Here is a 13,728-nt window from a genome sequence, read left to right as displayed (position 1 = left end):
TAACCAATCATATGTAAAAGTAAGACCAATCACGATGAGGTCACCCAGGTTTTCCCACGATTTAGGCAAATTTTTTGTTATTTATTGTAAAGCGCTCTACTTTTTAATTAGTAATTAGTAATTTGGGGTACGCTAATTAAGAGCGTATTGCCCTGATTAAGGAAACCATCACCGATGTCCGACGAGGAGAGATGCCGGTATCCGTCAGGCTTAACTTTGGTAAGAGTCTGATAATAGGGAACCAATGTACAATGTAGACATGAAGGACAAAAACACACACACACATAAACTTTTCGTTTCAGAATCAAAATGATTTTAAACTTTTGAATTGAAACAGGAATTGATTCAATGTTTACTGAACATTTTCGCAATCTGGCTATTAAATTGTTGTCATTTTGAGCAATAGACCCCACTTGCTATCGTTTATGGGCATTATAACCCAACTGTGTATAAAACCCACTCGTATATCAATCGCCTCTGGTGTCTGGCAGCTGCAAAAATTCACAGACTTTTGCACCTGTCTAATTTTTCGGCCACAACACAGAAATCTAAAAAACAAAAACAAAGTGAAAAATTTGCATTGAAAGATGACTCCATATCTTGACCTACACATGGAAGCCAGCAAAGTGCGTTCCTAAGCCAATCAAAGGGCGCGTTTGTTGTTCTTTCCGAAATTTTACCGCGAAAACACGTGGTGGTGTTAGAAGATGTAGGTTAATTCGATTGAGCAAACATAGGAAAAGTTCTTGGATGTAATTAAAAACACAAGGCAGTAATAAATGATGGAAGAGATTGAAGAGGATCACATTCAAATGTGCTTTTAATGTAAATGTGTTTTAGAACAATAGAAAATCACCTATAGCCATAGAATGGCCAAAATTTCAACCGTTGGCCGTAAAATGGTCAAAATATTTACTCTTGCCGGTTCCGAATGATGTGAAATACGACCGGTCCATCGATATGCAAGGTGAAGGTAAAAACGATCGAGGACAAGTACATGTTAACACGATTTCTTGTATCTTCGTTCAGCTAAACTCAGAAATGGTATTTTTTCATTCATGCACGTCTATGAAATTTCCAACAATAGAAATACAATACGTAACGAACTAGAAACTAATTACACCACAAAAGTGGAAATAATTATCAATTTGTAGTTTCACACATATATTACACAAATATGCCATATACCCAAATGTCCCAAATCCCGATAGCCCGCAGTAAGGCTTCGTAATAGGTTTGTATAAATACTGGGCAACTTAATATTGGCCAAATTTTTCTTAGTGTTTTTAGGGACTGAGACCAAGTCGAGGTCTATAAGAGCGCAAAAAAGGACAAGGCTAATATCCAGCCATCTTGGTCAATAAAGGATTTATTACATAGCTAAAAAGACTTAGCTTAAAAATAATCAAGAATGACTTGAAAGACTGTAATGTCTATGGGGGGCATTAAAATGTCTTCAGATTACTCAGGGCATGGAAATGAAGCTCTGTAATTTATTCGCGTCAAGATAAGGGACAGGGGATGGAAGTCAATGGTCCATTTTACAGTTGTGTGCTTGGTTGCCAAGCCTTTGAACAGAAATGAGGCTAAGGGTGACCTTGTTATGATACAAACTTTGCTGCTTTTCAAATGCAAATTACTTTGTTATCACGCTAATTGGATACTGGTCTCTATCACAACAAGGTCACCTTCAGCCTAACTCCAAATCAAAGGCTTGGCAACTAAGTACACAACTGAAAATGGCCTATTAAAAGAGGCAGGCAAAGAGCAGGAGAGGGGTGTGTGGTAAGTGAGTTACATAATGAAGACAGGAGATAATAAACAGAGATGCAAGATGGGAACAGTCATCCATTTCCCAAGATGCTGATGAAGAGAATTTGTTTAACAATTAAGAGTTTCTTAAGTCAGTGATCATTTGATGACCTTAATATGTGATCAGGGGGTTATACTGTAAAGAAAAAAACTAAGATGCTGGTAAAAGGGTCAAAGGGTCAACCTGCTGCATTTTGGTAGAATGGCTGAGATTTGGGAGACAAAGGTGGGGTAGGTAAAAGAATAGGGTATGGGTAGTTGGAAATTCTCACCCTTCTACCCAGGGGCATAGCCAGGATTTTTCAAAGAGGGGGTCACTCTGTGTCAAACAGAGGGTACTCACCAGATTTTTATGTCGACATCCACGCCATGTTTTACTTAAAAGGAGGGAGGGGGGTTATGGGCACCCTAGGACCAACCTAGCCACATCCTTTCTACCTCCATTGTGTTCTTGGGCAAAATACTTACTCTCACAGTGCCTCTCCCATCTCAGGAGTTTAAATGGTTTCCAGCCTATTGTAAGGAAGGCCTGTTGAAGTACTGATATGTAACCTTGCAATGGACTGACATTCCATCGGGTGGGGGGGGGGGGGGGGGAAAGGGAGAGAAGAAATACCCAAGTCAGCTGTGGATGGATAGGTCATTTTACTTGAGTACAGATTTAAGCTTTAAAAAAGCTAAGAAGATTCCTCTTGGTAAAAGTCAAATTTACCAAACAAGGTTCAATGCTATAACAACACATATTTAATGGCAGATGGTATAATATGCTTGAACCCCTGCACTGCCAGGACACTCTTCTAAGTGTAGCTCCAGAGTGTCTTCTCTCACACACTTTAATGCTCTCCTACCCATAAATGTGTCGTTCTTGGTAGAGATGACCCCCCCGTTGTATACATAGGATAGAGACAGTACAACCTTTGTTTACCCCAATGCATGCCGTGATGGGTAATGAAAGACAAAAAGCATTGTTCTGCTCAATAGCTGAGCCACTGAATCTAACTTTTCTTTATTTTGCTCCAAGTCCGAGTCATAAGATCCATCAAAAAACGTGATGAAAGTGCTCTCCTTTGAACCATTTTACTCTCAAGATCTCATTAGAAATTCTCCCTACTGTCTGCCATACAATTCTCATGATGCTAGTTTGGAGAATTTGGTATTAAATCAACTAAAAATCCCCTAGTTAATATTTTTCTTAATTCTCATCTCATGTCTGCTTGATATTGTATAAGTCTTGTTAGGAGAAATTGTTTCTTGGTCACTCATGGGAGGTGCAAGGTCAATACATTAGACTTTGAAATTCCTACTCTTTGATAATATTTCAGTCATAAGAGGGTGCTCTTTCAACAAGTATTTGTGATTAAATGTGCTGTGCTCTAAGTACCTCACAGATATGTTTCAAACTACTAACTTTGGTGTCAGAACTCTTTGCATCTTGGGGAAAGGGAAAGAAGGGGGGGGCAGCATTAAGTTCACCACACCTTGTGCATGCCCCTCCTGAAATATCCCTGAATGCCCATGGTTTTGTTTTCTTCCAAAAGCAAACCTCTTTACAATCTCTATGGTGTCCAGTGTGTTTGTAATCAAATTTGAATCTAAATAAAATGTTATTCACCAGGCATGATCCTGATGACACAATTCATGGAAAAATCACATAATTAATCATAATCCAAACCCAATTTATGCTGCAATTGTGATAATTTTTACACCAAAATATGTGGCAGGAAGGGGGTTGGGTTGGTTGTGCCTCCTTAATACTTTCATTAAAGGGGGTTAGAGCTCTCTAATAGTTTTCTGGTAGAAAAAGTCAACCATCATGTTTTCATCAATGTCTATATTGGCAATTAATGTTTTTCTTCCTTACATTTGTGGAGGCGTGTTGGCTTCATGGTCAGTGCACTCGACTCTGGATCGAGTGGTCTGGGTTCAAGCCCTGGCCAGGGTCATTGTGTTGTGCTCTTAGGCGAGACACTTAACTCTCACAGTGCTTCTCTTCACCCAGGTGTACAAATGGGTACCAGCAAAAATGCTGGGGGTAACCCTGCCATGGACTAGCATCCTATCCAGGGAGGAGTAGCAATACTCCTAGCCATTCATGCTAAAGGAACCAGAGTTCAGCGCTGGCCCCATGGGCCACTTGGACCTGTATAAAGTCTTTACTTTTTTTTACTGTCTTATCTTTAATCACAGTTCTGACAAATTTGCCACATACATTTGTGTTGCCCTGTCCTGCTTGCATCACACTCATGACTGGTAAATGGGAATCCCATTTTGATGCAATTTATTTCAATGCTCATATGACCACAGACCCAATTTGATTTAAGTCAGTTCTACTTTAATTACAAATCTATTAATGATGAGCCCTCCTAGAGGCATAGAATCCACAAATTTTCATCTAAAAGACTCATTTTCAGTCTCCAAAATAAGTCCCTAGGCAAGTTCCTTTAATCCTTTAACTCCCTAAGAGTGACTGACATCTATTTTCTCCTTACAGTTTCACCCTTGAATCAAATTTAAAGGTTATGAGAATAAAGGAAATGATCCCAAATTTAGAAGCTCTTGATTGTCAAACAAATTCTCCTTTTCAATACCACAAGAAATGTAAAGAGAACAGTGAGGAGAATTTTAACATTAATGTTTGGGTGTTAAGGATTAAAAGGGTTATCAACTCATCTAAAGTAGACATTTCCATTACTTCAATATTTTGTTTGACAAGAGGTTAATTAAGAGCAAAGTAATATTACTGAGCTGAAACACTATACATAAAAGAAAAACGAGACATCCACCAAACATTCCACTATAATTAATAAATTATTTACTTATCTTTTATTATATTAGGGATCCATTTAAAACTTTGTGTTCACAGTATAAGTTAATCTATTTACAATCTCTAAATGGAACGACATCCAAGTGAAAGGGAGCTGAAAAAAACCATCACGCGTTTAAAACCAGTGTCTGTTTCAATCTAATTACAATCTGGGCATGATGTCGAAACTGTACAATAATTAACATTTTTTCATAAATAAAACTATATCTTTAATGCTAAGAGATTCCACTGACTTTGTACGGCGTAAAGACTTAATTAATCTAGTGGAAATAACTCCGGAAGAACACGAAAACTAAACGAATGTCACCGTCAACCATTTCGTATCACCCGTGTACATTTCACCGAGAATCTAAACCAACCTAAAACAATAACTTAGCGAATACCTTGTCAGTTTCTTTCCTCTTTTTGGCGAATGCCGCGAAACACGGTCAAGTTCTCCATCTTCAGTTTTAGAGTCTGATGAATGCTCTGATCAGACAAAAGGGAAATGCGCTGTCCAACCAAAGCAGCGACGAAGGAAATCATTAACGCTTCAAGTGATCGAACTATTTGAAATCTGATTACCCCTTTTTCTCACCGCATATTCCCTAAGGATCGTGACTCGAAAGCTAAAATCCGCTGGTTTCTCTTTTCTTCGATGAGGAATTGATCAGTACGGCTGGAAAGTCTCATCAATAATACTAAAAAAATGATGAATAAAGGATGTAACCCATTTAAGGCGACAGCTGTTTCGTGTCTTGAAGACGACGGTGAGTCCCAGTGGGAAAAGAAATGTTCACGAAATATGTCAACTTTCGCCACCACAATTTTTTCACACAACTTCCTTATTTTCACGCCATATTTTCAAGTTCCTGTGGTAAAGAATGCTTTGGCCCGGTCGGATGTTGCGTTGCTACGTGGTGTCGAAGGCCACTTGGGCTTTTGTAGCTTTTCCCACAATGACATTTAAAAGCTTTCAGCTTCGGCCTGCTCGAGTCTTTTCTGTGACCATACTTGGCATGGTATTTTATTCCGTTGACATTCTTGTATCGTTTTCCGCACCCAGGAACTGGGCAAATATATCGCTTGCCTTCGCCATCATCCGTTGCCACGGCGTTCAATACCAGGTCGCTGGCAAAACTATCAGAAGTCCAAGAATCGTCGCTATTGTCACTCATATTGCCATCTTCCTCTCCCCCATCAAGCGTATCTGGTGTATTCAATGTCGGAATAGATATTTTAGGAGGGGTTACCCGCTTCTTTTTTAATACATTGTGTTCTGGGCTTGGCGTGGCTGATTCCGTGGCGGACAAAACAGGGTCCTTCTGTTTAGCATTGCGTGCTGCATCGGTGAAGAAGCAATTGATATACGATAAAGGTAGCGCCGGTGGCTGGGCAGCCTCTTGTTTCTCGAGAACTCTTGGATCTTTCTCGATATGGACGACTTCGATATGGTCGATTAGATCTAACAAGGAAGTGCACTGCTTACCACAACCGTGCCATAAGCAAGAGTATCGATAAAAGGCAGCCATTTTTCGCAGCTTGCCTCTGTTTCGACAGGTCGCGCCATTACATCATCGCGAAGCTTTTCAAACTTTTGACGTCACTGCAGCTATATTGCGCAAATCATGTTTACTCCAGATGGTTCTCGAAACACGTGGGGCGCACGAGGCGAAAAGCAAAACTCATGATAACAGGTGTATTTGGGGCTGCATACTATCAGTAAACAAAAGATCGTGACATAATTTGCCATCACACAACTTTCTAGTTTCATGGCTTTTCCTTAATGAAACTTTCACGTAAACACCAGTTAGGACTTAAGCCTATAATTTAGGGAGCTGTAACTTTTTACAATCAGAGAAGTAAGTTAAATCACTGAAATCTTCAAGTAAAAACTTCCAAAGATGACATAAAGTAAAGAGAAAAGCCCAAATCAGTCACCTAAATTTGAATTTAATTATCTGCCTTCAACAGGTGGCATGTCCTTCCGTAATTAGGAACAAGATATACTTTCCTCTCTGACTTCCAAACCTTTCTTTTCACACAAGTTTAAAGAATTTTATATTCCTTAAACGTCATATGGAAACTCAAAGTACGATGAAAATTTTTCATTTTGAAGGAAATAAAGTTGAAATAAAACAACAGGAAAGTCAAGTTATCAGGCAATGCTTACACAATTTCCATATGGCATATATTGTTTGTTGTGTTCTTGAGGAAGGCACTTATCCCTTAATAGGCCTCTCTCCCCTCAGAAGAATAAATGAGTACCAGTGAACTGTCAGGGGGAACTAGACAAACTGCTGGGCGGGGGGGGGGGGGGGGGAGAAAGAGGTGTAACTTGCCATGGACTAACTTCCCATCCAGAGGGGAGTAACTATACATTTTCAAGCTATGATAGCTTGGAAAAGCCACGGTAGCTGTGAGAGTTGTGTTGTTAAACAGACCTCTTCTCACTTTGTTTGAAGTCATGTTGAGAAACAAGGCCATTTAAAAATTTGAAACCTGATTGAAAGCCTGCATTCAAGCCAGGTGATGAACCCTGCCAGAGTTTATCCTAGTTTTCACAGCATGAAGTGACCTAACCCCAGTTTAGTGATAAGCCACAATAAATTTTTCATCCAGCTTTCTTTATTCCTTTGTTCAAAAGCCATTGGGAAAATCACTTAAAATTTCTGCCTGTTCTGCGGGCTAAAATAATTCAGGGAAGTCAACCTACGACCAGTAGTTAGAGCTGGTCATAAGTAAAACGAACAACCTATACAGTACCAAACTATCAATTTTTTGAAAAATATATTTTTGCTGCTATTAACAACAATATAACTGGGATTTCAGCCTGTCAGAGTGAAATTTAATAATTTTGTACTCCTTTGAGTGACAAAACAGAATTATTCTTAAAAGAAATCTTCCATATACATGCCATGTTGTGTACTTCTTTGAGTGACAAAACAGAATAATTGCAACAAGAAATCTTGAATGGACCGTCTATATTTTGTACTTCTTTAAGTGACAAAATAGAATTATTATTAAAGGAAATCTTTGACATACATGCTGTTATGTACTTCTTTGAGTGACAAAACAGAATAATTGCTTTCAGAAATATTTGATAGACCATCTGTGTATTGTACCCCTTTGAGTGACAAGACAGAATTATTACTAAAAGAAATCTTTGACAGACATCTCATGTTTTGTAATTCTTTCAGTGACAAAACAGAATTACTGCCAAGCGAAATCTCTGATAGGCTATCCATGTTCTGTACTTCTTTCAGAGACAAAACAGAATTATCAATATACGAAATCTATCATAGACATCTCATGGTTTTGTACGACTGAGCATTATTGTGTGCCAAAATTTAACTCAGTTGAACTCTGCACCATAAACACTAAATAATGAAACATTACAGCTGACAGCATGTCTTCTGGACAAATGCCATCTCTGCTGCTCTTCACCAAATTTTTTATCAACTATCAGCCCCAGCTTGGAGTGCTGAAAGCTACTTTAAGGGCAGGTTCCAACTTGGCCCCAGCATCAGTATTCATGAGTTTTTGCTATGGCTCTGTACTCCTATTGTTCACCCTGAATGGGTCTCTATCATCTTGATTATGTATCAGTTATTTCATGTACTAGTTAGCAGGGTCTGAAGTCACTTTTGTACCAGGACGCCAAGTGTTGATTAAACATTTTTGTTTCAATCGCCAAATGCTATTGTTTGGTCACAAAAGGATGTGATTTGTAAAGGTTCCACAAAACAGAAAAATAAAAGTGGTGAAGTCTTAGAAATGCTTTTGTGCTTAAAACATAACAATTCCTTTTCATCATCAGTTGACTGGATCAAATGCAACAAATCAAAATTACAAATGCTTTGTACCTTAAACACTGTTTTTCATAAACAACATTTGCGAGACTTACGGCTTGTTGCATGCCTAGCCTTGAAATTTTGGTCACCAATAACCCATTTTCAGTCACGTAAATTTCAGACCCTGCCAAGCCTATCATTGTACTGAGAATTCACTGCACAAAAGATCTCCCAGGCTTTCAATGAACTTTTCAAGCTTTAACCCCTAAGAAAGATTGTCTTCTAATTTCTCCTCACATCACCACCTTTCCATCAAACCTTAAAGTCATGCAAATAAAGGAAATGATCACCAACTAAAGAAGTTCTTGATTGTTAAACAAGTTCTCCTTGTCAACACCTTGGGAAATGTACAGAGAACAGTGTGGAGAATATGAATACTGATGTTGGGGTGTAATGGGTTTCACAGCTAGTTACTTCACAGCTAGTTACTTCCAGCTAGCTTGATCATAGGTCAGGTCAAGTACCATTGTATGTAGTTGAATACAGCACATCTTTACTTCTCTATGAATTAGTTACCAGACCTCCATTTTCAGGATCTGCTTCAAAGTAAATCTTTCTGAATTTTCTTGCTGCCAGGAATGTGAACAAGCCCCACTTGAAAGTCATAAAGTTCCACACACACACTATGAAGTTCCCTGTGATAACAACTCCTGTGAAAAAGAGAATCATGAATCAGTTATCAGTTGATCATCATTATCACCTGGAGGAGGTATGTGATAATTGTCAAGAAATTTGACCAATTCCTTTTTCTTTTATTTATTTCAGATCTTAAAGAATGTTCAACAAGTGTAAATTGTCAGCTAACATTTCAAAGTCATCCAACCCCCCATTGGGTGCAACAGGAAGATCATTACATAAGTTTAAAGTACGGGGAAAGTGCTTTGTTCAGGAGCGCTTGAGTACAGTAACCCTCCTGTGTGTTTGCGAACAAATACTTTTTATGTCACTGTTGTTAGTCAAGTAATGTGAGTAAGGACCCACCACAGGCAAAATGCAATAAGGGATGAAGAAAGAGAAAGGGCGGTAGTTATTTAATAAAGTACTTATTGAATGAGTTATTTTCGGACTTAACGTGAAGATAGCATGACCTCGTGCCGAATAAAACACCGTTCGGCCCGCCCATTCATTCAATAATGTTAGCGTTGCATCGTAAATAAAAAACATGGAGTAAATGCTGAACAAACTAGCGCTAATCAAAAATGAGAAAAATCAAGCACCTCTAAAACTTGTTTAAAACATGTACAGTACACACTAACCTGTTTCATGTCTTGCTATTCCAAAGGCAATGTTTATTATGAAGCCGATTATTCCAGAAATCATGCCACCCAAACCAATGTTCACAAAAATGGTAAATTTTGCTACTGAAAAGTGCCTGTTGACATCGCGATAAACAGCAACGGTGAAGTGCAGGAAAATACTCGCAAATATTGCTGACACACCGGCCCAGCTAGCCGCGTTGTAATTATGGTAGATCGCAGCAAAGGCTACGCATCCAGCAATTCCAAGAAGAATACCAATAACTGCTCCAATTATCCGTAAAACTGTCTTGTACTTCTTGTATCCTATCGATACTCGCGTTAGAGTTTCACTCATAGTGTCTTGAAGGGGCAAATCAAACCTAGCTGTCTCGTGCAAAACACTCTCTGAAAATATATTTACGCAACTTCAAGGCGCAAGTATTACCCATGTGCCTCTTCGCACCATGGGAAGGGTAACGCTTGTCACACAACATTTCGACGCGTGACGTGTTTGCTCTTTAGCAAAAACAAAACGAAAAAAAAATGCAACACGCGTCAAACGGATTGCTATATCAAACAGCGCAATATTCGCTTTGGATCAAAAAAACTTGGGGGGGGGTGGGTGATATTAGGTCAGGTAAGCATTGCAGTTCTGGTTTCATAACTAATCATATTTTGGTGGTATATTCGTTTGACTGTGCGAAAAAGAAAAAAGAGCATGGTTTGGCACGAAAATAGGAGAAATATGAGACAGAGCGTTTTGCGCGATAAGTCGAAGTAAAACGGTCTATAAAGCCTTGGCGGGGAGGGGGGGTAGGGGGGTAGGGGGGCTCATTACTTTCTTGGACCTCCCAACGGATGGATGTCAGGGTAGGGTAGCTTAGTGTGCCCCGAAATGCGAAATCTTGATCCCTAATGAGTTAAATTAAGGCATCCCGACCTGAATGGATAAGAATCGCAAGGTAACGTATGTGTTTTCAGATGAACAACTTCTTTTCTATGATGTTCTTTATTCAGTGAAATATTGATTGTTCGGTGATATAATGTTTCAGCGAAAAGAAGACAATGACTCGCTCATCAATTTTCCAAAACTTAAGAATTAGGTAAAAAAATTAAATGAAAATAATTATAATCCTTATTTATTTGAGTAATATGAAAAGCAAAACAAGGCTGACTTTCGCGGAATCGTTCTAAGCAACTTTTAGACATTTAAGTAACTTTCTCTCTGAAGAATTATGAGTTTTGAACCCCTCCCCCAATCAGAAATTTAAGATCTTTAAGATCAAAAAATTCTACACCGCCTATACGACCGCGATTTTTTACATCCGGTTGTCCGCTAAATAATTACTGAATCAAATTCTACTAGAACTCCTTTCTGAATCCTCTAACACAATTAATACTTAAAACCTATACTAACTTGAAGTCCTCTACACAAAATTTGAACAACTCTTAACTGTACTTGTCTGTAAGCAACGATCCACTGACTTGTACAGTTTAGTATATACAAGAGCATGCAGACATTTCAGCCTGATACTCTGTGTTTGCATAAAAATTCGTTAGCCTTTAGACTTGATTCGTACTTTGCACCAAACAAGGAGAAGATTCAAGGTACTCTTTTTTAAACTTCCTTGCAGACATGAAGATGAAGAAACCCCAGCCTAAAGACTTAATAGTCCAAATACACACCACCAGGTAGCCGTCGGCAGTTATTTCTGTAAAGATTATAAACGTATTCATATTTTAAAGTGAATATTTGGGAGGTTTTGGTCGAGTAAAAAGCAGGTTAATTCTGTACTCGACCCAAGTGACCCATCCAACCGGAGCCTATTTCGGTTTCTATAGGAAGTTTTACTCCCCTCTGGATGGGATGGAAGTCTATCACAAGGTTACCCCACCAGCGCTATATCAGGCCTCCCTGACAATCCGCCTGTACCTGTACCCATTTATACTCCTGGGTGGAGAGAGAGGCATTGTGGAAATAAAGTAATATTTCTATTACTCTCGACCCAGAGCTCAGCGTGCTAACAATTGGGAACTGCGTCTCCCAACGGCTTAGTGGTACCCCCTGTACTAAACGGGCGCTCAGACAGGTTACCATTCCCAGCATGCGACATTTACCCTTTATTGGCGTAGATGGAAACATGGTGCGCACAAGTAGTGGAAAGGACCATAAACAACACGCGAAAAAGGTAAAAAAAGAAAAAAAGAAAACAATCCACAAACCGGCCTTCGAGCTCAAAATGATATTACTTGGTTCTCCTCTGTGATCTTGAAAGAATACGTTAGCAGGAGAATTGCTTCCTTTGTAAACATATAATTGACATGCACTGAACTGTCATCAAAAGCTCACTGCTCTTGAAAGGTCAAAGTATTTGAATAAATTCCCTTGGCTGTTAAGTGCAACGTTCTGCTGCTCGAGAAGCCTAAAATTGCCTAAAACACAACTGGATGCAAGAGAAAGTACTTTCTTATTCGAACTTCCTTCGCCTTCTCAGGTGACGGGTTTTATTTGTTCAAGTGAAAACAAGTTTTCTGAAAGAAAGATGATTTTACATCATGTCACGAGCGGGGAACAGAAAAAAAAATTCTGCATGATTCCCCATGAGGAATCGAACATCAGACTACTGGTTTTCGCAGCGTATGAGTAAGCCTTCATTAATAGCGTTTCAGGACGCGCGTTTCTCATGCAGTCCGATGGAATATTTGAGACGAGTTCGGTAAAGGTTTGCTCGGGATTTGGCACATTTTTTAAAAGCAGATACCTTGCAAAACCTCACGCCGGCTCGGGTTGCTCAAGACCGCAAACGAACTGAACCGCTTGTGGTAAGGTGCTCAAATGTAATGAGGGACTTTTGTACTTACAGGCTGCGGTTTCCGCGCCACATTACTCTACCAATGAGCGTCTCGAGTACTGCAAGGACCAGCAATGTCGATAGCGTCGTGTGAGTAAATATATTCAATTGCTCTTTTATCAGTCTGTCTTACCTTTTTCGTTATGCTTCACCCCGAGCTCAATGTAAGTGATAGTTGCAGCCAATCCAGCCACCAAAGCGAATATACCAGCACACATGTATAACGTAAATGTTTCCCTTGTAATGAGTCTTTCGTGATCGCGTCGAACAGAAAAATTAATGCGGAGGAACAAAATAGCAAAGACTGCCGAAATGGCGGCCCATGTTGCAGCGTTGTAGTTTTGGTAAACTTTCACGTAGGCTACGCAGCCAGAGATTCCTGCGATCGCACCAGCGAAGGCTGCAATGATTCGTGTTATCAGTTTGTACTTTTGGTAAGCTGCCCATGCTCGCTTTAACTTATTGCTCATTGCTACGCGTAGCTGGAAGTGAAGCGAGTCTTGTTTCGTGATCCTTGGCGTCTAGTACGGTCAGCTAGGCCGGGAGCTAATTAGTCACGCGATCATACGTGACGTACTCAACATTAGCCACGTGACGATGTAGACAAACGCTTCACGGTAGCAATCATGAAATGAGTTGGCTAAATTTTTCAGCTTCGCGGTTTGCAATCCGCCATAAACTTCTCCAACAAACATTGACATCACCCCAAAGGCGGCCTAAGCTCCGGCTGTGAGATAATCACCTTGCGAAATAAGAGTTAGGGCGAAATTATAAGAGTTTGTAGGGGAATATTTACGACCGCTTTTAGGAATAAAAAAATACGGTCAAATTCTCAATAAAAAATGCCTCACCTTACTTTCATAGTGCATCACTTGTTATCTGATCCCTTAATATGTTGAAAAGAACCCATTTTAGCGAGCTATCCATTTCTAGGTTTACTACGTACATAATCGGTGTAGAAGTAATTTCATAAAATTTGATCTCAATATAAGCCTCTTCACGGATCGTCTATTTTCTCTTTAATCATAACCATTACAATCTCCTCAAATGTAATTGGTGCATTAGCTGCTTTATTTTTCACTAATCATTCTGTACAGTTGTAATCGGACAGTGTAATCAGACAGTTGGCTGTAATCGGACAGTTGAAACAGCCAATCATGCTAAGTCCA

The 13,728-nt window shown here is 39.4% G+C and overlaps 3 protein-coding genes across 3 annotated transcripts; all 3 read right to left on the bottom strand.

The window, feature by feature from the left end:
- Positions 1–4,073: 4,073 nt before the first annotated feature.
- On the bottom strand, positions 4,074–7,232 carry LOC113675976 (juxtaposed with another zinc finger protein 1). Its single transcript, XM_027192577.2, has one exon. It carries the CDS (start codon positions 6,145–6,147, stop codon positions 5,467–5,469), a length of 681 nt encoding a protein of 226 aa, XP_027048378.1. The 5' UTR covers positions 6,148–7,232; the 3' UTR covers positions 4,074–5,466.
- On the bottom strand, positions 7,226–10,149 carry LOC113675977 (heme transporter hrg-1-like). The gene is made up of 2 exons (XM_027192578.2): positions 9,726–10,149; positions 7,226–9,119 (listed from the first exon to the last, which is right to left on the bottom strand). The coding sequence occupies exons 1-2, from the start codon at positions 10,060–10,062 to the stop codon at positions 8,971–8,973; spliced, it is 486 nt and encodes a 161-aa protein (XP_027048379.2). The 5' UTR covers positions 10,063–10,149; the 3' UTR covers positions 7,226–8,970.
- A 532-nt stretch (positions 10,150–10,681) lies between these two features.
- Positions 10,682–13,106, bottom strand: LOC113675966 (heme transporter HRG1). Its single transcript, XM_027192568.2, has 2 exons — positions 12,693–13,106; positions 10,682–11,419 (listed from the first exon to the last, which is right to left on the bottom strand). Exons 1-2 carry the CDS (start codon positions 13,027–13,029, stop codon positions 11,271–11,273), a joined length of 486 nt encoding a protein of 161 aa, XP_027048369.1. The 5' UTR covers positions 13,030–13,106; the 3' UTR covers positions 10,682–11,270.
- Positions 13,107–13,728: the final 622 nt, after the last annotated feature.

This window comes from Pocillopora damicornis, chromosome 9 (assembly GCF_964200805.1).
Source record: "Pocillopora damicornis chromosome 9, jaPocDami1.2, whole genome shotgun sequence".
Lineage (NCBI taxonomy): Eukaryota > Metazoa > Cnidaria > Anthozoa > Scleractinia > Pocilloporidae > Pocillopora > Pocillopora damicornis.
The sequence above is the reverse complement of the archived record's forward strand: the minus strand, read 5'-3'. Positions and strand labels throughout refer to the sequence as shown.